At 43.2% G+C, this 27,073-nt stretch overlaps 1 protein-coding gene across 5 annotated transcripts in view; it reads left to right on the top strand.

Annotated features, from left to right (window-relative positions):
• SPAG17 (sperm associated antigen 17) overlaps positions 1-27,073 on the top strand; it is a 300,949-nt gene that overhangs the window by 121,671 nt on the left and 152,205 nt on the right. For all 5 annotated transcript variants that reach the window (XR_003996664.1, XM_030534836.1, XM_030534846.1 and 2 more), the window contains exons 10-14: positions 11,322-11,440; positions 14,149-14,286; positions 14,379-14,492; positions 17,172-17,322; positions 18,631-18,861. Coding sequence is in view for 4 of the 5 variants with exons in the window: in XM_030534836.1 (XP_030390696.1) it covers positions 11,322-11,440; positions 14,149-14,286; positions 14,379-14,492; positions 17,172-17,322; positions 18,631-18,861 (753 nt within the window). In the remaining variant the exon portion in view is untranslated. The remainder of the gene's footprint in view (positions 1-11,321; positions 11,441-14,148; positions 14,287-14,378; positions 14,493-17,171; positions 17,323-18,630; positions 18,862-27,073) is intronic.

Here is a 27,073-nt window from a genome sequence, read left to right as displayed (position 1 = left end):
TATACAAGATCTAAACTTGATTCTTAATTTTCTTACAATGCCCCCCTTTTGAGCCAATGGCTACTTGTTCCCTTCACCTGTTCATGAAAATGGCCTTCTTATTGGCCATTACTTATGCCTGAAGAGTTGGAAAATTGTGGGTTTTAATGGCAGATCCTCCTTCTACAATATTCTTCAAGGACAAAGTTTCACTATTGCTACATACTAAATTCCCATCTAAAGTGACTTCTGAATTTCACATCAACCAAGTCAACCATCAACCATCTCCCTGGTTTTTTCCCTGAGCCACATCAGTCCAAGGAAGATGCTGCCATCCATACTTGGACATTAAGAGGGCATTAGCCTTTGGATTAAACCATTTACAAAGTCTTCCAGACAATTTGTTTTGACTGCAGACAGATCCAAGGGGTCCACAGCCTCCACCAAGAGTCTCTTGAGGTGGATCTCAGGGTATATTGTCTCATGTTATGAGTCTGCCAATATTAAGCCTCCTCTTAGGGTATTATCTCATTCTGTGAGGTCTCTATCTACCTCTATGGTGTTATTTAAACATGTTTCCCTTCTTGAGATTTGTAGGGCTGTGACCTGGACTTTGATGCAAACCCTTTCCAAACATTATATAGTGGCTCATTCTTCTAAATCTGAGGCTGCCCTGGACAATCTAGTTTTGTCTTCAGTATTAGAGTTGGCTCTGAAGCTCCCTCCTTCTGATGAGGACACTGCTTGGAAGCCACATGAAGTGAAGCACCCAGAGGGAGACTACTCAAAGAAGGAGAGATTACTCATCTTGTTCAGTAATTGGAGTTCTTCAAGATGTGTGTCTCTACAGGTGCTCCACTATCTGCCTTCCTTCCCCTGTGCTTCAGAGTTTCCTTTGAGGGGCTGTGTGGTAGAGAGGAAAGTGAAGACGGTTTCCTTGAAAAGCCATATATCTCCTCAGTACGGGGCACAAGAAAGTATAGGGCGCATGCATGGGCTGAATAGGCATTGCTACCAAAAATCTCTGATTAAAGGCACATGGGACATACGTACACTTGAAGCAAAGCACCCTTAGGGACACACATCTCCAGGAACTTCTGTTACTGCACAAGGTGAGTAACCTTTTCTGGAACCCAGGAAGTGCAGAGTTAAGATTGCCTGGGCAACCTTAACTCTGTGTTCTTTCAGCAGTGTCCCAATACACTCTGTTAACACAGAGATCTTTACTCCGCTGTCCCCAGAGTTGCTGAAATATACCAGCTCTTCATCTCCTTTTAAAACCTATTCACTCTTACCACAGGATTCCATCTAGCACTATTAAAGAACAAACAGGAAAAGAAAAAAAAAAGATCACCCACACCACTTTCCCTCTCTCTTCTTGAGCAATGCTTCAATATATACATAGCTCATACTCACACTGGACCTTGGCATTATAAGATTCAGGAAGTTCCAGATCCTGGCAAACATTCACACACTTGGCCAGCTCCCAGGAAAGAATACCACATGTGTACAATTTTAGAACCACTTTACAGCTTTTTACAGCTCCTTATCCTGAGGGTACATCTGTATTTGAGCTAGGAGGTGTGATTTCCAGCTCTCATGGATGGATCCACTCTAGGTCTGCTCAAGCTAGCACACTAAAAATATCCATGTAGCTGGAGTAGCATTTATGGTGGCTTGGGCTAGTCATCTGAGTATGTACCCAGAGAGTCCAGGCGGATTTACATTCAGGCAGCTAGCACCCCTGTTGCTCTGGCTACACTGCTATTTTTAGCATGCTAGCTCAAGCTGAGATACTGTGGGTACATCTACGAAGCTGGGAATCACACCTCCAAGCTCAAATGTAGACATACCTTTACTCACAGGATGCCATCTCAACCTACACTTTCACCTAACCATTATTAAAGTATTATAATCATCTAATATTCCACCTCATTGCCAGTAATATCCTTTGAAATCAAAGCTCCATGCCCTGCTACAGACATAATGTAAATAGTTAGGCATAGAAATGATACATATTGCAAACTGAAGGTACACTTGCACCTCTTCCCTTTCCTCTCATACATGAGAGGCTGCAAAACTTAGATCTCATATTATAGTTACAACTCTGTCACACACCTCAAAGTAATCCACAGATCTCCCAAACATATCTACTGCCTCCACCAGTCAGTACAGCTGCACTTGACACCAACCGCCGTTCCTGGAGTGCATGAAGATAATAAATGCTTAGACTGCTCATAGACTCATGATCTTTAAGTCCAGAGGGGGCCACTATCATCATCTAGTATGATTTCCTGCATATCACAGGCCACTTACCCACTCCTGTAATAGGCCCATAACCTCTCTCTGAGTTACTGAAGTCCTCAAATCTTTATTTAAAGACTTCAAGTTAAAGAGACTCCACCATTTAGTCTAGGTCAGACCACCAAGTGACTGTGCCCCATGTTGCAGACAAAGGTGAAAATCCCCTAGAGTCTCTGCCCATCTGACCTGGGGAAAAATTTCTTCCTGATCCCAAATCTGGTGATCAGTTGGACCCTGAGTATGTGGGCAAGATCCACCAGACACCCTTGAGAAAGAATTCTCTGTATTAAGTTAGAGCCCTTCCCATTGAGTGCCCCATAACCAGTTGTTGGAGATATTTGCTAATAGCAGTTGTGGGTGGTCCATATGCCATTGTCAGCAACCTTATCATACCATCCCCTTCATAAACTTATCAAGCTCAGTCATGAAACAAGTTACATTTTTGCCCCCACTGCTCCCCTTGGAAGACTGTTTCAGAAATTCACTTTTCTAGTGGTTAGAAACCTTCATCTAATTTCATACCTAAACTTGTTGATAGCAAGTTTATATCCATTTGTTCCTGTGCCAACATTTGGCCCTTAACTTAAATAATTCTTCTCCCTCCCTGGTGTTTGTCCCTCTGATGTATTTATAGAGAGCAATCATATCTCCCCTCATTCTTCATTTTGTTAGGCTAAACAAGCCAAGCTCCTTAAGTCTCATCTCCTGAGACATTCCTCTGATCATCCTAGTATCCTTCTCTGTACTTATTCCAGTTTGAATTCGTCTTTCTTAAACATGGGAGACCAGAACTGAACACAACATTCCAGATGTTGTTAGTCCCTAAGTGCATGACCTTGCACTTTGCACTATTAAATTTCATTCCATTTGTATTACTCTAGCTTTCCAGGTTGTCCAAATTTCCTTGTATGCTATTCCCAGTCCTCCTCCATATTGGTAATACTGCCCAATTTTGTGTCATCCATTTATTTTATTAACAATCTCCCACTTTTTGTGCCAAGATCATTAATGAAAATATTAAATAAGATTGCTCTGAAAATTGATCCTTGAGGAACTCCACTAATAACCTCCCTCCAGCCTGACAATTCATCTTTCAGCGTGACCCAATGTACCTCTCCTTTAATCAGTTCTTTACCCACCTTTTGATTCTCATATTAATCCCCATCTTCTCAAGTTTAACTAATAATTTTCCATGTGGAACTGTGTCATACTGAAATCCAAGTGGATTAGATCTACTGCATTTCCTTTGTCTAAAAAATAATTTGTCTTCTCAAAGAAAGAGATCAAGTTGGTCTGACATGATCTACCTTTTGTAAAACCATGTTGTATTTTATCCCATGTACTGTTTACCTCTTTGTCTTTAATTACTCTGTCTTTGAAAATTTGTTCGAAGACCTGACATTCAGTTGGTCAAACTAACGGGCCTGTAGTTTCCCAGATTACTTTTTTCCCCCTTTCTTAAAAATAGGTACTATATTTGCAACTCTCCAGTGATAGGGTACAACCCCCAATTTTATGGACTCATTAAAAATCCTTGCTAATGGGCTAGCAATTTCATGTGCCAGGTCCTTTAATATTCCTGAATGGAGATAATTCACACACACTCCTTTGGTCCCATTAAGCTGTTTGAGTTTGGCTTCCACTTGGATGAGATAATTTGTACTTCCATATCCTTGTTTCCATTAGCCATACTGCCATTGCTCCCAAGCTCCTCATTATCCTTACTGAAAACTGAGGCAAAGTATTTGTTTAGGTGTTGGGCCATATCTAGGATATCTTTAACCTCCACTCCATCCTCAGTGCTTCATGGTCCTGCTTCTTCTTTCATTGTTTCCCTTTTCTTTTTATGGGCCTTTTACTATTGGTTTTAATTTCCTTTGGAAGGTCTAGTTTTGCTTGTCTTTTGGCAGTTCTCACTTTATCCCTACACTTTTTGACTTCCAGAGGTAGCTTTCCTTGCTGATCTTTCCTTTCTTCCATTCCTTGTAGGCTTTTTGCCTTCCCTTAATAACCTGTTTGAGATGCTTGTTCATTCCCGTTTGGCCTCCAGCACTTCCCTACTCATTTTCCCCATTGCTTGGGACACTGTCTCCAGATGGTTTCTGCAACTGTGCTCTCATATCCCAGCTTACTACTGGCAGTGTCCTTTGTAGTAAAACCCCTGTGTCATGCTAATTATATATCATACACAATTCTGTATTGAAATGATGTGTACTGGGTCACGAAGAGACACATGCAGCTCTTCCCTTTGCTTGCATAATATCAGAATGTGCAAAATATAGATTTTCATTATATCATAATCACAGCTCCATTGCGCACACCTCAAAGTAATCCACACATGTCCTCATATCAACAAACACAGCTTTACCAAGCAGGCTTAACTATTGTTCTACCATGTAGTGTAGGTTCACCTAACACACTGACTGCATTGGCAGCATATGCAAATAATTTCCATTGGCTACTGCCAGCACGAGGGAAACAGAGGGAAGATGGGGTAAGCAACCTGTTTTATCTCCCTTTTTGCCTTTTAATAGTGTTTAGATCCTGTAGGTGAGAAGGAATGGATTGTGAAAGGAAGTAAAGAGCTTGTACATTTCAGCAACTATGGGATTGGCAGAGAGAAGGTATGTGTGTTAATGGGGCATATTGGGGCACAGCTGAAAGAAGGCAGAGTTAAGATTGCATGGGCAATCTTAACTGTGCATTTCCTTGTTTTCAGAAGTTTGAGTTTTGATCAACGTTTTGCAAAGGGGAGACATAACACTAAGCAGCCTTAACTCTATGTTTACATAGTTTTTTGCTGTTGATTATACATTATGATACAATCTTTGCTTACATGGTCACATACCGTTTTTTCACAGGATCCCTGACTTAATCAGTGCACAAGATGGAGGGTGTCACTGAAAGAGCAGCTATGCAATATTTTGTGTTATCCTCAATCTGTGACCCCGTGCTTTATTTACTGCACACTATTCAAAACCCTGCTCTGAATACAAAATCATTAATTTTCTCCTGGGGTTTTCTGTGGTGCTATAGTATCTGAGTGTTTCACAAACATTAATTAATTTATTCTCACAATACCATGTGAGGTGAGAGGGTGGTATTACCCCCATTTTATAGATGTAGAGTTGAAGCACAGAGGATTTAAGGTCAAATATGTCCACTAAGTAAAGAACAGCACCTATTTGCACTGCCCCAGGAGCAGACCAGGGATTAAATAGTTATTCAGAGTCACAAATAAGTACCTGTTTACCCCTTGTTCCAAGGGTGAGTAAGTTGCCCCAGTCCTATATCTGATGCAGGTTTCTATTGGTTGAACTGTGATAACTGGTGTACTGGAAGTAGGGAGCAAAGCCTCCACACCAATGTATACAGGGGGGCCAGTAGCAACTTCACAGCAACTGTTCTCCACCCTGCATGCAAACTGAAAATGTAGATGCCCACACAGAGGACTAATAACATACACATCCTTACTCCCCTGCATGAGTACAGAAGGCAGCTTGTGACTGAGCCCATAGCATATAGGATTTTCTTTCATCGTGTGTGCTTGTAATTGAGTTTTAATACTGCTTCTTGACTGAGATTGTATAAATTAACTGAACCATGTACTACTGATTTATGTTTACACTGCACTTTTTAAAATAATTTTAGAGACACATGGCTGCATTTTATGTAGGTTAATCTGTGATATGTCTCTGTGGAACCTTAACTCTGAATCTCCTAAATTTTTAATATAATCCTTCTTTTATTATTAAAATACTTGTATTTTATTAAAAATAAATGAAGGTATGGGAAGAAGATATGTCAAGAGCAGAAGTTCATCGCTGTGCAGACTGAGGATATGTCTGCACTATGAAATTAGGTCAATTTAATAGAAGTCGATTTTTTAGAAATCAATTTGATACAGTCGATTGTGTGTGTCCCCACGAAGCACATTAAGTTGGCAGAGTGTGCCCATAGTACTAAGGCTAGCGTCGACTTTAGGAGCGTTGCACTGTGGGTAGCTATCCCACAGTTCCTGCAGTCTCTGCCGCCCATTGGAATTCTGGGTTGAGCTCCCAATGCTTGATGGGGCAAAAACATTGTCACAGGTGGTTCTGGGTACATGTCGTCAGGCCCTCCTTCCTCCCTCCCTCCTTCCATGAAAGCAATGGCAAACAATCGTTTCTCGCCTTTTTTCCTGGGTTACCCGTGCAGATGGCATACCATGGCAAGCATGGAGCCCGCTCAGCTCACTGTCACCGTACATCTCCTGGGTGCTGCTGGCAGATGCGGTACTGCATTGCTACACAGCAGCATCTCCTTGACTTGCCTTGCCTTGCCTTGCCGGCGGCAGATGGTGCAGTACGACTGTTAACCATAGTCATCGTCTTGTGGGTGCTCCTGGCCAACCTTGGTGAAGTGGGTTGGGGGCACCTGGACATAAATGGGACCAACTCCAGGTCATTCTCTTCTTTAAATTTCATCTAATGGAGATTCAGTCCTACCTGTGAGCTGGAGGCTTTTGCCTCAGGCTGCTCTCCCAGCTGGCAGCACCGCGCAGTCGCACCTACCCCAGCCTACCCCTTGCTCCCATGGCTTCTGAAGCCTGGAGCAGTTCAAATATAGGCTGAGCAAGTGCAGAATGGTGGTAGAATTTGCCTTTGGAGATTTAAAAGCTCTCTGGGCTGTTTGCTGACTAGGCTGTTTGCGATTAGAAGAGCACAGCAAGGCACACTGTGCATCACAGAGGCTTTGAAAACCAGTTTCATGACTGGTCAGACTTCGGTGTGACAATTGTGTGTGTTTCTCCTTGATGAAAACCTGCCCCCTTTGCTGATTTTAATTCCCTGTAAGCCAACCCTGTAAACCATATTGTTGGTTGCCCCTCCCTCCATGAGAGCAATGGCAGACAATCGCTTCGCGTCTTTTTTCTGCGCAGATGCCATACCACAGCAAGCATGGAGCCTGCTCTGATCACCGTGGCCGTTATGAGCACTGTAAACACCACGTGCATTATCCTGCAGTATATGCAGCACCAGAAACTTCAACAGCAGGCCAGGAGGCGAAGGCAGCACAGTTAGGAGAGTGATGAGGTCATGGACACAGACTTCTCTCAAAGCACAGACCCAAGCAATTTGGACATCATGGTGGTAATGGGGCAGGTTCATGCCGTGGAACGCTGATTCTAGGCCCGGGAAACAAGCACAGACTGGTGGGACTGCATAGTGTTCCAGGTCTAGGATGATTCCCAGTGGCTGCAAAACTTTCACATGCATAAGGTCACTTTTATGGAACTTTGTGACTTGCTTTCCCCTGCCCTGAAGCGCAAGAATACCAAGATGAGAGCAGTCCTCACAATTCACAAGTGAGTGGCGATAGCACTCTGGAAGCTTGCAATGCCAGAGAGCTACCAGTCAGTCGGGAATCAATTTGGAGTGGGCAAATCTATTTGGGAGGCTGCTGTGATCCAAGCAGCCAATGCGATCACTGAGCTGCTGCTATCAAGGGTAGTGACTCTGGGAAATGTGCGGTTTATAGTGGATGGCTTTGCTGCAATGGGATTCCCTAACTGTAGTGGGGTGATAGACATAACGCATATCCCTATCTTGGGACTGAAGCACCAAGGCAGCCAGTACATAAACTGCAAGGGGAACTTTTCTATGGTGCTGCAAGGGACGTTTCACCAACATCAACGTGGGATGGCTGGGAAAGGTACATGACACTCGCATCTTTAGGAACCCTCGTCTGTGTGAACGGCTGGAGCAAGGGACTTACTTTCCAGACTAGAAAATAACCGTTGGGGATGTTGAAATGCCTATAGTTATCCCTGGGGACCCAATCTACCCCTTAATGCCATGGCTCATGAAGCCATACACAGGCAGCCTGGACAGTAGTCAAGAGCTGTTCAACTATAGGCTGAGCAAGTGCAGAATAGTGGTAGAATGTGCAGTTGGACGTTTAAAAGTGTGCTGGCGCAGTTTACTGGCTCAGTTAGACCGCAGCTATACCAATATTCCCATAGTTATTACTGCTTGCTGTGTGCTCCACAATATCTGTGAGAGTAAGGGGGAGGTGTTTATGGCAGGTTGAAAGGCTGAGCAAATCGCCTGGCCGCTGATTACGTGCAGCCAAACACCAGGGCGGTTATAAGAGCACAGCAGGGCGCACTGTGCATCAGAGAAGCTTTGAAAACCAGTTTCATGACTGGCCAGGCTACAGTGGGAAAGTTCTGTTTGTTTCTTCTTGATGAAAACCCGCCCCTTTGCTTCACCCTACTTCCCTGTAAGCCAACTGCCCTCCTCTACCCCCTTTGATCACCACTTGCAGAGGCAATAAAATCATTATTGTTTCAAATCATGATTCTTTATTAATTCGTCACACAAATGGGGGGATAACTGCAAAGGTAGCCCAGGAGGGTTGGGGGAGGAGGGAAGCACTGGATGGGGTGGTAGAGGAGGGGAGGAGCGAAGAACAAGGCCACACTGCACTTCAAAACTTATTGAATGCCAGCTTTCTGTTGCTTGGGCAGTCCTTTGAGGTGCAGTTGTTGAGTGCCCAGAGGCCCCTGCATCGAGTTCTTGGGTGTCTGGGTGAGGAGGATATGGAACTTGGGGAGGAGGGCGGTTGGTTACACAGGGGATGCAGTGGTGGTCTGTGCTCCTAATGCCTTTCCTGCACCTCAACAATATGCTGGAGAATATCAGTTTGATCCTCCAGTAGCCTGAGCATTCCTTCCTGCCTCCTCTCATTACGCTGATGCCGCCTATCATCTTGATCCCACTACCTGTCCTTGCGTTCATTTAATGCTTTCCTGCACCCTTACAGCGTCTGCCTCCACACATTCTGCTGGGCTTTTTCAGTGTGGGAGGACTGCATGAACTCAGACAACATTTCATCACAAGTGTGTTTTTTTCGCCTTCTAATCTTCGCTAGCCTCTGGGACAGAGATGATACGGGGAGCACTGAAACATTTGCAGCTGCAGGAAGAAAAAATGGGAGAGTAGTATTTAAAAAGCCACATTTTAGTTAACAATGAGTAGACTCTTTCACAGTGAACCAAGCTGTTAACATTATATAGCGCATGTGCTTTCTTTACAAGGTTGCATTTTGCTTCTTATATTGAGGACCTGCCAGTTTGGTGTGAGAGATCATACACGCAGGTCCAGCAGGTAACAGAATTCAGCTTGCAGGCAGACATGATAATCCACAGTCTTTTGGCTTCTTTAACCTTCATAACATGTGGGAATGGTTTCAAACAGCAGCACCCTAATTTCCCATACCAAGCACCTGTTGGGTTGGCCATTTAAAATGGCTTGGCCATTTAAAAGGAGAGACTGTGGTTTTTGGGTTAACATGCAGCACAAACCCAACTAAACCAACCCCACCACCACCACCCAATTCTCTGGGATGATTGCGTCTCCCCTCCCCACACCGCGTGGCTAACAGTGGGGATGATTTCTGTTCAGCTGCAGGCAAACAGCCAAGCAGGAACGGCCACCTCTGAATGTTCCCTTAATAAAATTCCCCTATTTTAACCAGGTGACCATGAATGATATCACTCTCCTGAGGATAACACAGAGAGATAAAGAACGGATGTTTCTTGAATGCTAGCAAACACCGGGACCATACGCTGCCACGCTTTGTTATGCAGTGTTTGCAGACTACATGCTACTGGCCTGGCGTGGTAAAGTGTCCTACCATGGAGGACAGAATAAGGCTGTCCTCTCCAGAAACCTTTTGCAAAGGCTTTTGGAGTACATCCCGGAGAGCTTCATAGAGATGTCCCTGCAGAATTTCCGCTCCATCCTCGTACACGTTAACAGACTTTTCCAGTAGCTGTACTGGCTGCGAATGCATCTCAAGTCTTCAGGGCAAATTAATCATTAAACACACTTGCTTTTAAACCATGTATTATATTTACAAAGGTACACTCACCAAAGGGGCCTTCTCTGCCTTCAAGGTCTAGGAGCCCACCTTGGGTGGGTTGGGAGGGTACTGGCTCCAGGGTGATAAACAGTTCCTGGCTGTCAGGGAAAACAGTTTCTCTGCTTGCTTGCTGTGTGCTATCTTCAACCTCCTCCTCCTCTTCCTCGTTCCCAGAATCTGCATCCCTGTTGTGTGAGAGTCCATTGATGGAGTCCACGCACAGGGGTGGGGTAGTTGTAGGGTCATCCCCTAGAATGGTATGCAGCTTATCATAGAAGCGGCATGTCTGGGGCTCTGACCTGCAGTGGCTGTTTGCCTCTCTGGTTCTTTTGTAGGTTTGCCTGAGCTCCTTAAGTTTCACATGGCACTGCTGCAGGTCCCTGGTATAACCTCTGTCCTTCAAGCCCTTGGAGATTTTTTCAAATATTTGGGCATTTCGTCTTTTGGAAAGGAGTTCTGATAGCACGGATTCCTCTCCCCATACAGCGATTGGATCCAGTACCTCCCGTTCAGTCCATGCTGGAGCTCTTTTGTGATTCTGGCTGGTCACCTGTGCTGATGAGCTCTGCATAGTCACTTGTGTTGATCAGCTCACCAGGCTGGTCAAACAGGAAATTAAATTCAGAAATTTGCGGGACTTTTCCTGTCTACCTGTCCAGTGCATCTGAATTGAGAGTGCTGTCCAGAGCAGTCACAATGGAGCACTCTGGGATAGCTCCCGGAGGCCAATACAGTCGAATTGCATCCACACTACCCCAAATTCAACCCAGCAAGGTTGATTTCAGCACTAATCCCCTCATCAGGGAGAAGTACAGAAATCAATTTTAAGAACCCTTTACGTCGATAAAAATGGCTTTGTCGTGTGGACAGGTGCAGGGTTAAATCAATCTAACGCTGCTAAATAGGACCTAAACTCGTAGTGTAGACCAGGGCTAAGCAGTAGACGCTTTAAAAATTACGTCCTTTCCTTATATTTTCTTACAACACTGTCACAGCCCTAATTCAGGAACATAGGAGAGATTCAAGGAGTTAAATAGGAAATTCTTACTAACCATTTCTACCAAAGTCAAAGGAAAACCAACAGATCCAGCTAGATGGTCTCAATATGTTATTTCTGCTTTCTACAATAGAGGAAGACGTTTCTTTTCTGCCTCCTTATGTGGACATGAGGTATTACAATGATTTGCTACATCAGATTCCTGAAGAATTCATTTCTGTTCCTTTAGTAATGAACTGCATGTTGGAACAGGTGAGTGTATTTTCATATTAATACATACCCATCATTCAGGCTGAGCAGTGTGATAGCGAATTGATCAGTGAGAGACAAATCAGGTTCATCCCAAAATAAGAGAACGTACATAGCTGCACTACCTAAAGAGGATCAGTAGGGAAGGACTCAGAGAGGATCCCCTGCTTTGCCTTGCATTATGGAGGGGAGGAGTTAGGTTTTTTCATTCCTTTTCAGGGTGCAGCTCACTCCCATTATGTGTCCGGTGTTCTATTCCAAAGCTCATACAAGTACTCTCCAGTCCTCTATGCCCCCTCCCCATCCACTTTCTCACAGAGAAAGGTATTAGGGTAGGGAGTCTCTGCCTTTTTTGCACTTTCTAAGAGGGTCCTTGCTCCTCCTTCCTCCCTTGCATAGTTGAGTAAGGGCTAGGGTTAATCTAGCCTACATTAACTGCTAGGGAGTGTTTTCTCTCAGGGTTGTCAAAACTAAGCATATATAATACAAGTGCAAATGATCACTAATACTATACTATACTAATCACTAATGATCACTAATACTATATACTTTTCTCGATGTGGGACAGGAGATCCTCTACAAGAATGGCTATACTGGGTCATTGCACATGGATCCCAGAGCTGGTTTGTAGCACTTTAGCTTTTAGGGAGTATTTCCAGACAACCTACAATGGATCTTCAGTCTGCAGCTTTGAGGACAGAACTCAGACCTGCCCATCACTGGCTCATCAATATTTCTCCCAGTGAAGAGACTGCAGATTTTGTTCTGTTTCCACAGCAACAAACAAGATGTACAGTCCTCTGTGCTGCAAAACTTTAGAATTGGTGGATCAAAAATTTTTCTAAGCTAATGAAAAAATCTATAAGTTAAATTTCAGGTGCAGTTGGGCTTTAATTTAGCTGGATATATGCTAAATTTTTGGACCAGGTTTCCAGACTGAGCCACTTGATTGTTGGCCTCTACTTCTCCCTGAGGCATTTAGATTCATAGGTTTTTAAGACCAGAAAGGATGTTTATGATCATCTAGTCTAAGATAATAGAGCGGCTGATATGGGTTTTAATTAATAAAAATTAAAGGAGGATAATATAATTAATGCAAATCAACTTGGATGTATGAAAAATAGATCCTGTCAAACTAACTTAATATCTCTTTTTGATGAGATTACAAGTTTGGTTGATAAAGGGTTGACGGTAATATACTTAGACTCTCCAAAGCATATGATTTAGTACCCCACAACATTTTGATTAAAAAACTAGAATGATATAAAATTAACATATCACACATTAAATAGATTCAAAACTGGCTAGCTAATAGGTCTTAAAATGTAGTTGTAAATGTGGAATTGTCACCAAGTGGCTGTATTTCCAGATGTATCCTACAGGGATGACCTGGAAAAAAATATAAATCATCACTGATCAATTTTGCAAAAGATACAAAAATTGTGGAGGTTGTAAATAGGGCTGTCAATTAATCGCAGTTAACTCACACGATTAACTCAAAAAATTGGCTTTCAAATATATCGATTTCTATTACAACACAGAATACAAAGTGTGCAATGTTCACTTTATATTATTATTTTTATTACAAATATTTGCACTGTACAAGTGATAAACAAAAGAAGTAGTATTTTTCAATTCACCTCATACAAGTACTGTAGAGCAATCTCTTCATCATGAAAGTGCAACTTACAAATATAGATTTTTTTGTTACATAACTACTCTCAAAAACAAAATAATGTAAAACTTTAGAACCTACAAGTCCACTCAGTCCTACTTCTTGTTCAGCCAATTGCTAAGACAAACAAGTTTGTTTACATTTACAGGAGATGCTGCTGCCTGCTTCTTATTTACAATGTCACCTGAAAGTGAGAACAGGTGTTTTCATGACACTTTTGTAGCCTGTGTTGTAAGGTATTTATGTGCCAGATATGCTAAATAATTGTACGCCCCTTCATGCTTTGGCCACCATTCCAGAGGATATCCTTTCATGCTGATGACGCTTGTTAAAAATGTGTTAATTAAATTTGTGACTTAACTCCTTGAGGGAGAACTGTATGTCTTTGGCTTTGTTTTATCCACATTCTGCCATATATTTCATGTCATAGCAGTCTCAGATGATGACCCAGCACATGTTGGTCATTTTAAGAACACTTTCACAGCAGATCTGACAAAATGCAAAGAAGATACTAATGTGAGATTTCTAAAAATAGCTACAACACTCAACCCAGTGTATAACAATCAGAAGTGCCTTCCAAAATCTGAGAAGGATGAGGTGTGAAGCATGCTTTCAGAAATCTTAAAAGAGCAACACTCCATTGCGGAAAATACAGAACCCGAACCACCAAAAAAGAAAATCAACCTTCTGGCATCTGACTCAGATGATGAAAATGAACATGCACTGATCTGCTCTGGCTTAGATCTTTATCAAGCAGAACCCATCATCAGCGTAGATACATGTCCTATGGAATGGTGGTTGAAGATGAAGGAACATATGAATCTTTAGTGCATCTGGCACGTAAATACCTTGCGATATTAGCTACAACAGTGCCATGCGAATGCCTGTTCTCACTTTCAAGTGACATCGTAAACAATACGTGGGCAGCATTATCTCCTGCAAATTGTAACCAAGTTCGTTTCTCTGATACAACCTTAACTTAAGCTAACTACAAATCAATGCTATGATAACATCTAACATGTTTTCTGCTTGGTAGGTCATTGCAACTGAAGAAGGTCTTACACCACCAAGTCTGGTGGTCCCAGAACTACGAGCAGATGGGCTGGATCATAGCCTTGCAGAGCATATAGTCTCAATCCTTCCCTCTCTTGCCCTCTCTGAGAGTGAAAAAAAGGTTTGCATTGTCTTTTCCCTTCAGACTGCCTTGATTGCTAAATAAATCTGTGTATTAATTTTTAATGCATGTGCTCTTTTCTTGTTTAATAGAATCTCTACAACTCCTTTTTCCCTAATGACAATGAAGAAAAGACTGTGGTCCCCAAATGGCCTCTTCTATTAAACTATAATGATATTTTGTCTCAGAGGCTACACCTGCTAAAGGTACAATACTGTGTCTTATATCAACAGTCTTAAAGTCTATAGAGAGGACATTAACTTAGAATTTGTCTTTTAGAAGGTAGTCTAGGAGAACCCAAACTTTGCCCACCTCATAGTCACATTAGCCACTTGCCAGGAATCCAACGGCTGTACTTAATTTGCTTAAAATGGAGCAGATTGCAGCCACCCATGGGGACTACGGATCCCAGTATGCAATGTACCATATTGATCTGCGTGGCCTGGCCACAGTGCTTATGTGGACATTTAGCTTTCGTGACTGCATTTCCATATAAATGATAGCATGGAATACATTGTAGAACTCTGTGGGCTTCACTTTGGACCACCACTGAGCTAGGGGATTATTATTCTGAAGAAACTAGAGTTTCTAAATGATGAGTGTGGTGTAGCAACTAGAAGGGAATAGATTAGAGAGGATGGGACAAACACGGGGCAGTGCACATGAAGGCACAGAGCTGTTTATGGGAGAAGAACACCAGTGTGCATCAAAGTGTGCAGGGTATAGCGCTCATGTAAGGCAGCAAGAGTTATCTAGACATGATGTAGGCAGAAGTGTAGAGTAAGATTAGAGTAAAAAGTTGGATGCAGATGAAACTTGTAAGGCAATAAAGGGTTTCAAGTAGAAGGAGGATGACATGGTTGAGTTGTGGGTCGGGAAGATGCTTTTAACAGAAACATGTTGGATAGACTTTTGGGCAGCCATCTAGATTTCAGGAGGTTAGAGAGGAGGAAGTTGCACTGGTTAATGCAGAAGTTGACCAAAGCATGAAAAATGTAGGTATTAGGGATGAAAGAAGAAGGAACAGGTTTGGGAGATATGATAGAGGAAAAAGGTATTAAAAGTAACACAGAAGACAGGGACTATAATAATAAAAATAAGAAAAAGCAAAACTGAACAAAGTAAAGAAACCTCAAGCCAGTACAGTTCTTTAAATCCATCATAACAATGCTGTCAAAGACCATCAATGACTTGTATGATTTCTTGATTATAATGACTATGGACAGTAATATAGACCAACCAAGAATATGTGTGAGACATTGCACTCCATATGTTTATGGAAATATGTTTGTGAGTGTAAATATAATGTAACTGGAATATGCTTTATGCAAAAGGTCTCTTGTAAGGTATCATTACATATCTTATAATCTACTGAGTGTGTTCATCCTATTTGTATGAATGTATCATTCTTGTATCTGAAGCTAGAAATATGAAGTATTACTCTGAACTCCTATTGTAACTATGCAAAGTGTGGGCCATTAATGGTGGCTTGGAATCTTGATGGCTCCCATTAACCAGGACAATTGGTTGTAAATGGCTTGGTTTACATGTAAGCCTTCCTGTGTTCCTGTGAGTCACGCCAGAAAGAATGGAGAGTAGTGGTCGACTCAGAGGACATGTCACCATGTCATTTGGTACTGGAATCCATCATAAACCTGGTGCTTTTCCATTTAGAAGGAGGGGTAGGAACCCAGAGAGACAAAGGATTCTCACTTTATGCCAAAGGTATAAAAGTAGGTGGAGCAGGACAAAGGAGGTCCCAGTCATGTGGAATCCCCTGCTTTTCACCTAAGATGCATGCTGGAACTAACAAGGTCTGGATCAGGGGAAAGGATTGGGCCCAGACTAGTAAGGCATCTAGTCTGATAAAAGTTTATTGGACCATCCCTGAGCATGAGATTTACCTGTATTCAGATTCTTAAATGTGTTAGGCTTAGACTTACGTGTTTTGTTTTATTTTGCTTGGTAACTTACTTTGTTCTGTTATTACCTGAAACCACTTAAATCCTACTTTTTAGGATAAAATCACTTTTGCTTATTAATTAACGCAAAGTAAGTAATTAATACTTTGGGGAAAAAACAGCTGTGCATATCTCTCTACCAGTGTTATAGAGGGTGGACAATTTATGAGTTTACCCTGTATACGCTTTATACAGAGTAAAACGGATTCATTTGGGGTTTGGATCCCATTGGGAATTGAGTGTCTGGGTGCTAGAGACAGGAGCACTTGCTAAGCCGTTTTCAGTTAAGTCTGCAGCTTTGGAGGAATGGGTCAGTCCCTGGGTCTGTGTTGCAGCAGATTAGCATATCTGGCTCAACAAAACAGGTTTATGGAGGCCCAAACTGGCAGAGAAAATGGGCTCAGAGGTAGTCTCAGCACATCAGGTGACAGTTCCAAGGGGGTCTCTGTAACTGAACCGATCACAATGTGGAAGGGAAAGGCTAATACAAAAGCATCCTTTGCAGTTTGACAGACTAAATCAATACATATTTTCTATATTCTGTGAAAATTTCAGATTCTGGCTAAATGGCAAATAATTTTGTAATCTTTAGCAAATATCAGTTAATTGCGCACTCTTAAATTATTCTCTTTTTCTTCTGGTATATATTCACTCCCACACAGTGAGGAAAGTAAACAATAACTGATTTCATCTTCCACATAAAGGCACTGATTCAGCAAAGCACTTCGAGTATATGCACAATTTTAAGCAAATGCTTAAATTCCATTGATTTCAAAGTAAAGTAAAGCATATGTGTGGGGAAGGGTGAGGGGCGGTTGGGGAGGGGGGAATTGTGTGCTGAACTGGAACCTCAGTTATTTAAATGAAAAATCCCTCTTTTGTGAAAGTTTACTTAGCTTTTCTCCTTATTGCTCTTTGCCTCAGGTCCAAGGGGGCTTAAACCCAAAAAAGATTGAACAGGATATGATGGGCAAGCTGCCATTGGTGGAACTTCTTCAATTCCCCCTTCCTCCACCTGGAAACAACACTAAACGCTTGGCCAGAGTTCATGAGCTCATGCATTATTGCACCAGTGGTAAATTTATTTTTTTTATTAATATTATTTCATTCTTTGTTGACAAGCTCCTATGATATAGTTGTGGATCTGTGTGATATAGTTGGAACCCACTTTTTTGGGGCCACTGTCTCAATTTACCCAACTAAGATCTTCACTGTGTCAGCCAGTATCTACCACTTTTCATATACTTGTGTCCATCTTAGCCTATCATGGAGTTTGGCCTAACACCAAACCACAATTTCATGGTTATGAGCAGTCTAGGTTACACTGCATGTTAGAGATTGTGAGATTGACAATTGTGCATTAGCAGCATGTCAGGACTCAGCCAAGCACATAAGCTCTGTATTAAGTTGGGACAAGAATATCAGTCACACAAATTACTAGTTCTGATTCTAGTGCACAGAACAAATATTGGGAACCGCTGTGATATATAATGTATTTGTTGATTTTCTTTTTTGGTGGTTTGAGTTTTGTATTTTCCGCATTGGTTTGTTTACAAAGAACCTTTTGGTTGAGAAAAGAGATTTGTCTTGGATAGGGAGGATTACTCGGGGAAAAAAACATAGTTTTCTCATTGTGTTTTCTTTGAGCTGCCCATGTTAATAGCACTGTAGTATCTACAATAGTCACATTTTCTGGTTGTCATGATAAGATCACTTCATCGAGAAATGTCTCTTCAATTCCTCATTCTTGTAATGTGTGTACCTAGTTGGTGCACATTGTAAAACAGTTAGAAGGGCTACATAAATGCCTTCTAGTGAGTCTGAATGTTCAGTCTAAGGGTACAGTTAGTAATGAGCATCCAGACCCCTTCAATTCCTTCTTTACTGTCATAAGTAGGGCCCTACCAAATTCATGATCCATTTTGGTCAATTTTCTCTGAAGGCAGCAGAGCAGAAGCAAGGGTAGCATGGTATGGTATTGCTAACCTTACTTCTGCGCAATACCACAGTCCCCCCTAAAATAACCTCGTGGCCCTCCTGCCACTCCCTTTTGGGTCAAGACCCCCAATTTGAGAAACTCTGGTCTCCCTGTGAAATCTGTGTAGTATATGGTAAAAGCACACAAAAAACAAGATTTCACGGAGATAGACCAGATTTCACGGTCTGTGATGCATTTTTCATGTCTGTGAATTTGGTAGGGTCGTAGTCATAAGACACACCATCTGATCAGTCCATCGATCATCACTGAAATTACCATCACCGTTAGCCCCCTTGTTGGCAGCCTTAAAAGCAATGCTAAGGACAATATACCTGGTCAGTCTTCTATTTACCTTTCACTGGAATGTAAGGACAATTTCAGTGGATGGTTTTAATTCTCTTCCAGAACTCTTGAGTTGGGCTGAAGTAGAAAGAGCCTTCAAAGTGTTTACTTTTGAAAGTCTGCGGCTGACTGGGGTGGATGATTCTGGCCTCCTGGAGGGCTCAGGGTTGTTGCTTGGAGGTGATTATGAAGTATCTTATATTCCATGGGATAATCCAGCCAGATTTGCAAGACATCTGAGACAACTATCGATGGTGGAAAACCTGTTTGATGAGAAAACTCCCAATGGCTCAGGTAACAGGGCATTTATCAGCATTATATCTAAAGAATTTAAACATGCTATTCACTAGAGTCCTTTTCTTTTACATTAGTTCAGAATTATTTATTATTACTGGGATGTGATGATTCTCCTGTTTTAGGAACCATTCGGTCATCAAGTACTCTACATTCCATTCATCCATTCATCAAGTAGGAATACTGGATAATGACATAAACTGGGCATTTTGTATGACAATTAAATAGTTTATTTAAAAGTAATATCTATGTAAAAGAGCTCTGCATAGCAGATATTAGAAAACTATTTTATAGCTTCTGATATAAAAGTGTATTTTAGAGAAATTAAACATTGAAATCATACCATTAAACAGTTGTTTTAAACATATTTATACAACACAATATAATATAGGATTTGGCAACTGTTTCAAAGTTTTACCCTTAAGTGTTTCAGAAATGCTATTCATAAAGTATATAAAACACTGCCTTTTATCTTGATATGCAACTAAAATAGTAATTTTGAAACTTTGATAATAGTAGTGGGTATATACAAATGATTATAAACAATACAATGACAAGAATGTAATTTGCTACTTGGAACTGAATATGGACAGATTACATTTTAGATACAATAGTCTCTCTGCAATTTCTGACAATAGGCCAAATCATAACGTTATTGAAGTATGTTTATGCCAGGGGTTCTCAAACTTCATTGCACTGCAACCTCCTTCTGATAAAAAAAATTACTACAGCACCTCAGGAGGGAGGATCAAAGCCTGAGCCCACTCAAGCCCCGCCACCCCGGTGGGGCCGAAGGCGCCAAAGCCCCACTGCCCCAGGCCGGGGAGCCAAAGCCAAAGCCTAAGGGCTTCAGCCCCAGGCAGGGGGCCTGTAATCTGACCCTGGGCCCCAGCAAGTCTAAGCCAGTTCCCGACCCACAGTTTGAGAACCGCTGGTTTATGCCAATAACCAGGGCCATCTTTAGGATTTATGGTTCCCTACACAGTATTATTAAACTGGTGCCCCTATGCCTGATGGCAATCCGGGCTTGCAGCCAGTGGGGGAGGAGGGATGAGGCAGCAAAGGATACCGAGACACCCAGCCCGCCTCACGACGATGGAAAGTCACAGTTCCCCGCAGAGACCCCCATACTCTCTCTGTCATGCAGAATGTGCAGCACCAGCGCATTTGTCTCTATGAATATGGCCTCTGCCTAAGGAAACTGCAGTGTGCACTGGGTGTGCGGGAGCCAACCCGCTCTTACCTGCTGTCATGGGCAGTGGGTGAAGCTGCCGCTTGGGGAGGCTAGCTTCCCAGCCCACCTCTTCTGCCTGTGGCCCTACTCATCCTCTACTCCTGCCCCACCACAGGCCCCATCCTTTCCCACTGTCTCCCTCCTCTCTTCCCTCCCCCACCTTGCTCACTGCCTTCCAGCCAAATCCCTGAACCCAAATGAAGCAAACGACATTTGAAAAAAAACCACTCTTCTGCAATTTCTTTCTAAAGAAAATGGAGCATGTTTTCCACTGCATGCCAGATGGTGAAGACTGGACATGCAGAAGGTATCTAATCAAAAGCACTAAACTTGGGAATAAAAAATATCAGTCACAGGTTTTTTGATATGCCCTGAAGTTTGTCAGAGATTTATTTGCAAAAACTTTGTAGTAAGGGCAAGTCAGCTATCTTGCTGAATACAACATTCAATATTATGGAATACATGATGCAGCTCTTCTCTGTTTTACACTTTCTTAATCAGTATTTCTAAGCTGATTTTATATTTTAAATGTACTCTTAAGCCTTCATAAAGAAATCATTCCAGATTATTACATATTTAACTCACTGAAACAAAGACATTTTATTTTAAATGAATCTGTCACAGAGATTTAGCGTGTTCATAACAATGTCCGTTGCTTTTAGAAAAAGGGAACACTAATTTACTTTGTGTGATCTCTATAACAATAGACATGTTTATGAAATTTCACCAACTTAAAAAAATATATGTATCAAAAGATTTTAGGCATAACTAAGGATTTTATATCTTATTAGGTATTAATTTTGCTGGAGGGTTCTCTTAAAACTAGTTCATCAGATAGTCAGAAGTAAAGAACAGGAAACTCTGTGTCCAGCTATCTGACAGGAAAGGGGTGTTGTCCCTTTAAGGGCTCTCTTCAACAGGGGGTGAAGGGAGAAAGGGATGAACAGAAAAGAAAGGAAGATTTTGGAAGCACGTTATTTTACTAAAGTAATTAAAATTAAAAGGTGTATTTTAGATGAGTGGTCTTTTGAAGAATTTATTTAAAAAACTATATGTCTGAAGATCCAACCATTTAAGGCTAAAGATGATGGTTCATCTAAAAATCTGTGGAAGGGTTTTGTAGAGATGTGATTTTATAATCTTCACCAAATCACTAATGAAATATTTTTAAAGCAAATTTTAAACTAAGATCCTGTAGTAAATATTACAGGAGTAAATATTACAGTAATGCACAACTGTTTTTGCCAGTAAATTCAGAAACTGACAGTCTATACAGGTCTGTCTCATCTTACGCTGGGGTTACGTTCCACAGTCAACGCATAAAGTGAAAATCACATATAGTCAAAATTACATTGAGTATAATGGCAGGCGGACTCGCCCGCACTATAGAAACAGTATTTAAATTGCGATTTTTCTCTTTTTTTGTTGTTTTTTTTTTCTTGTTTTTGCAGACCGCGTAAAGCTGAAATCGCACTTGTTAAATGTGCCTAAGATGTGACAGACCTGTACCTGGGGGTTGGCAAATGCCTGTTAAATGGCTTCATTACCACTTGAATGGCCCTTTAATAGTTTCAATGTTGTGCTAATAGGTCTGGCAGGCTGGAAGGCTTTTTCACTTATAAGTTACTAGATCCCCTCTGGAGTAAGAGTTACCAGGCTGCAGAATCTAGCTGTGGGAGCCTGCAGGAAGGGTCAGAACAGGGATAGGAATATCCAGGAGAGTGGACACTAAGACCCAGTGGTGCCCCAAATTTCCAGGTGCCCTACGCAGCCACGCATATGCTGTGTATACCTGGAACATAAGAACATAAAACACCCATACTGGGTCAGACCAAAGGTCCATCAAACCCAGTATCCTGTCCTCTGACAGTGGCCAATGGCAGCTGCCCCAAAGGAAATGAACAGACAGGTTATCATCAAGTGATACATGCCCTGCCACCCAATCCCAGCTTCTGGCAAATAGAGGCTACGGACACCATACCTGCCCATCCTGGCTAATAGCCATTGATGGACCTATCTTCCATGTATCTATCTACCTCCCCTTTGAACCCTGTTATAGTATTGGCCTTCACAACACCCTCTGGCAAGGGGTGTTTTTACCTAAGGATGGCCCTGCCAATAACCTGCTAATAATGATAGGATTAGGATTTAACCCATTCTGCACTGGTTGTTGGTGTAACCATTTTCAGAACATCTGTACAGATCAATCAGGAAAGGCTTCTCAGTCAGGAAAGGCTTCCACTACTCAACTGGAATAGTGAACTCTCGCCCTTATTCCACAAGGTACTTAAGCATGTGCCTAACTTTAGAATTCAAGTAGTCCCAGTAAAGTCAATACACATGCACCATTACCTTGCTGAATCAGGCTCCCATGAAGTCCTATGCCTGTTCAGTCTTAGCAGCTTTAATAGTGACCAGAGAGTGAAAGCCAAAATCAGAGGTGATGTGTGAAGTCTTGTAAATTAGATCAGTTATACTCAGGGTATGTCTAAACTACAACCTTTAGCCATCGCAAGAAATGTCAGCATGAAGATGCCACAATCGTATCGCTTTTGCATGTGCATAGTTGATGCAGTCCAAGGCCAGTATCGGCAGTACCACCGCTATGGACCTCGTGCCAGGGCCTACTCAGGAAGTAAAGAAGCACGCACATAAGCATGGCGGTAAGTCTTCCTCTAAGCTAAAAAGGGAGAGACCCCTTCCATGAGTTCCAGTCATGGGGATGAAGCAAGCCCTAAAGCGCACAAACACAAAAAGAAGCTGCATAAATCGATGGATCCACCAGTACTGAGTGCAGATTGGCACACACAGTCAACATCTCTCAGAATCAGAGAGCCATCCGTTCCGGGAAAGATCGCCGCTCCGCTTCCGGGGACTGAGAAATTGCCCTTGATTCTGGGGAGGTCAGGAAAAGCACTATAACCTCAGAAAGTGTTTGCCTGGGAAAGCCATGGTCCCCACAACTTCTAGGGCCTTCTACTTCCAGGGAGACACTATATGCGGCACCAAACACATCACATTTGAAGCACTCTTCACCCCCACTCTGGCAGTATACATACTTCCATCTGCTCCAACAGTACTGCTGATGGAACAGGTCTCCAAGTTTTCATCTTTGGAGAACTCAGATGAGGATCAGAGACCTCCATCCCTTTCTGCCACTATGAGTACCAACAGAGACCTTCTTCATCATGGCAGTATCCTCCATGCCATCTGCTGCAGAGCCACTGATTTCCTGTGCCATGGGGCCCTCCTCAGCGCCCATCAGATCCATCCTGCTGGCCCTATTGGGGATCCTGGCCCCAATACTCCCCCTTGTAACCCATCCATTCTATAAAGGAGGTTTCACCTATTTCACCATCTTGGGTGCCTTCAAGTAGATACTTTGAACCAGTAATGGAAGATGAGCTTCTCAGACTGGATCCAACAATACCACCGAACAGGAGAGATGACCATCATCTTCTCCTGATGTAACAGTATCTTCAACATGCCCTCCATCTCCTGCTGACTACTGCCAATTCCAGGATCTCTTGCATAGACTGCCCGTAGAACTTCACATTCCCCTGGAGAAGATCCAAGACACTCAGCATAAGCTGCTGGATATACTTCACTCATCGAGGCCAACCACAGTCGCTCTCCCAATCAATGGTGACATCATCAAGCCAGCTAGCACAGTTTGGCATACGTTGGCCACATGTACACTTACCTCAAAGGGGCAGAAAAAAGATACTGTGTACCAGCCAAGGGCTCTGAGTACATAGTACTCTTACTCTTACCTCCCAATTCACTTGTGGCCCAGACAGCAATGGGACAGGTGAGGCAACTGTATCCATACTCCACCCCACCTGACAGGGAGGGCAAGGACCTTTTAGGCTGCAAAAGGGCTGCAATAAGGACTGGATCTTTTATGCTGCAAAATCTTTTCTTCAGCCAACCTTCAATTCAGGATTTCGCATTATCAGGCATTATTTGCTGGATCTGATTTCCTGAATTACAGCAAATTGGAGGACTTGCTGAGAAACTGATGCAACTGGACCATGCCTGCTTCCAGTCGATAACTGAGGAGGGGAAGCTGGTAGTGATGCCCTCACAACAGAAACCTCTTTGTGCTCAATGGCCATAGGCATTGTCATAAGGAGGCAGTTTTGGCTCCATTCCACTGGTTTTCCCACGGAGGTACAAAATACCATTGAAGACCTCCGTTTTGATGAATCCTGTCTTTTCAACCAGAAAATGTACTATTCCCTCCACACCCTCAAGGATTCGAGACTACACTCTTTCTTGGGTGTTACACACTGGCACTGAAACATAAGTTCTACATTACAGAACCTCCCAGTTTTTCCATCAACAGCCTTATGAACCATCAAGGAAGTGTCAGATGACTCAAAGATCACATCCTTTAGGACCACCCTCAGTCTTCCTCTTCCCAAATGCAACTCCCCCACAGAAGAGGTATTTCTGAGGAACTCTAGCATGCTGTCAACCACCTTGCCTGCTGCCACACAACCATCCTACCCACTTTGGGGGTTATCTAGCACTCTTTTTAACCAGCTTGGAGTCCAATAACAAAAGACAAATCAGTGGTAAATGTCATCCACTATGGCTATACGATTGAGTTCATTATGCTACCTCATCCACAACCCTCTCCCTGATCCCTCCTCAGGGACCAATCTCACAACAGCATCCTTGCCCTGGAGGCGGACTCTTTACTACAAAGAAGTGTGATAGAGTGGGTTCCTCCAGACTATCAAGGGATGGGGTTCAATTCAGCTTACTTTCTGATACCCAAATTGAAGGGTAGGTGGAGACCAATCCTGGATCTCCATTGTCTCAATTGCTTCATCTGCAAACTCATTTCATATGGTCACCTTAGCAGCCATCATTAGAAGAAGGTTTATGGCTTTTGTCATGCAGGATGCTTATTTTCACATAGACATCCATCTGGCCCACAGATGATTCCTGAGGTTTAAAATAGGCCCTCAGCTCTTTCAATACAGGGTCAAGAACATAAGAACATAAGAATGGCCGCACTTGGTCAGACCAAAGGTCCATCTAGCCCAGTATCTGTCTACCAACAGTGGCCAATGCCAGGTGCCCCAGAGGGAGTGAAGCTAACAGGCAATGATCAAGTGATCTCTCTCCTGCCATCCATCTCCATCCTCTGATGAACAGAGGCTAGGGACACCATTCTTTACCCTTCCTGGCTAATAGCCATTTATGGACTTAGCCACCATGAATTTATCCAGTTCCCTTTTAAACATTATTATAGTCCCAGCCTTCACAACCTCCTCAGGTAAGGAGTTCCGCAAGTTGACTGAGCGCTGCGTGAAGAAGAACTTCCTTTTATTTGTTTTAAACCTGCTACCTATTAGTATAGGTCCTGCCATTTGGACTCACCACTGCTCCCTTCACCAATGTTTTCTCTGTCATGGCGGCCTACCTCAAGCATTATGGGGTCCTTGTATTCGCCTATCTTGACAACTGGCTCCTAGTAGTGCAGTCCAGAGAAAAAGCCTGGATTTCAACCTCCAGATTGCTCAGACTCCTTTCCTCCCTCAGAGTCAGCATCAATGTCGAAAAATCAACTTTGGACCCCACACGGTTCCTAGACTTTATAGGGGCCTCCATGAACTCAGTCACAGCATGAGCATATCTGCCAAGGGACAGATTCCAGTCTCTGCAGGAACTCGTAGCCTGAGTGTAGTGAGGCAGAGTGTAGAGTGGCCTCCCTCTTAGCCTGATGGAGAGGAATGACCCCATACCTCCCCTCCGCCAGTGGATGGAGCCAAACCAGCCAGAAGCAGAGGGACAGGACAGGAAATATAAAAGGCAGGCCCTCCAGCTCAGTTGAGCCAGAGCCAGGGAAGGAGGCAGATTTCCCTGCCTTGCTGCCAAACTCCCACCCAGTGACCAAGCGGTGCAGCGCCATGCCCCCAGAGGAAACCAACTGTGTAGAGGTGTTGCTGGTACTGCTGTCTGCTGTTTATCCTGAAGAGATTGAGGACCGATGAACTACGGAGCCATGCCAAGGAAGGGCAGTAGGAAGTTGTCCAGGGGAACCAGACATTAGACCAGTTGTGTTGCGAGGAAACGAGTTGTCATGTTTTGGTGACTTCCCCACTGACCCCTTGGCGGGACCACCCACCACTGCTAGGGCCCGGGACAGGGACATGGTGGAGTAGGGTGGGCCTGTCTCTCCCTGCCCTCCTGTCACCAGCCCCACTCCTGGGGAGGTGGATTACTTACCCTAGGCCAGCAGGTCTGTGCCTTGTTTTGTGGCTTGCCCCAGCCAGGTAACTGTGGGCCCCGAAACTGTAATTGCTGTCTGCTCCTGCCCAAAAGCTGAAACTAAAGACTGCTCCTTGCTCTGCCCTGCCTGAGGGTCAGAGCCCCCAGACTGTCAATTGCTGTCTGCCCCATCCAGGAGGCTTTGGCTAAAGACTCCCTGTTACTCTGTCCTACTCAGAGGGGCCAGAGCTACAGACCGCCTGTCCCAGTAAGGTTACTTCCTGCTGTTCCCTGACCAGAGGGCCAGAGCCCTAGCCTGCTAATTGTCTGCTTGCTGTTTGGCATAGTAAGGTAGAGTGGCCTCCCTCCAAGCCTGACAGGGAGGGACAGCCACATAACCAGTACACTGAGCAGTCAACAGTCCTGTTCAGGCCAGGACTTGCCTATCCCTGATTGGCCTCGTGGCCTTGTGCACATACGTCACCACCTTCATTCGCTTCTGTCTTCACTACCTCCAGATGTGGCTCCAGAGAGTTTACTCAACAGTGTGCCATGCCATATATCTGGTTCTGATGGTTCCTCCTGAGGTATTCTCTTTCTTCCAGTGTTGGAGGGATCTACAAGAAGTGTTTGGGGGTCCCCTTTCTCCCATCGTCCTCAGACAAGACAGTCATCACCGATGTGTCCCTCATAGGATGGGGAGCACACATGGGAGATAGCATGAACCCCTCGGGAATCCAGGATGCACATCAG

Source organism: Gopherus evgoodei, chromosome 1 (genome assembly GCF_007399415.2).
Source record: "Gopherus evgoodei ecotype Sinaloan lineage chromosome 1, rGopEvg1_v1.p, whole genome shotgun sequence".
In the NCBI taxonomy this organism is placed as follows: Eukaryota; Metazoa; Chordata; order Testudines; family Testudinidae; genus Gopherus; species Gopherus evgoodei.
Note: the sequence above shows the minus strand (reverse complement) of the source record. Positions and strands in the feature narration are given on the sequence as shown.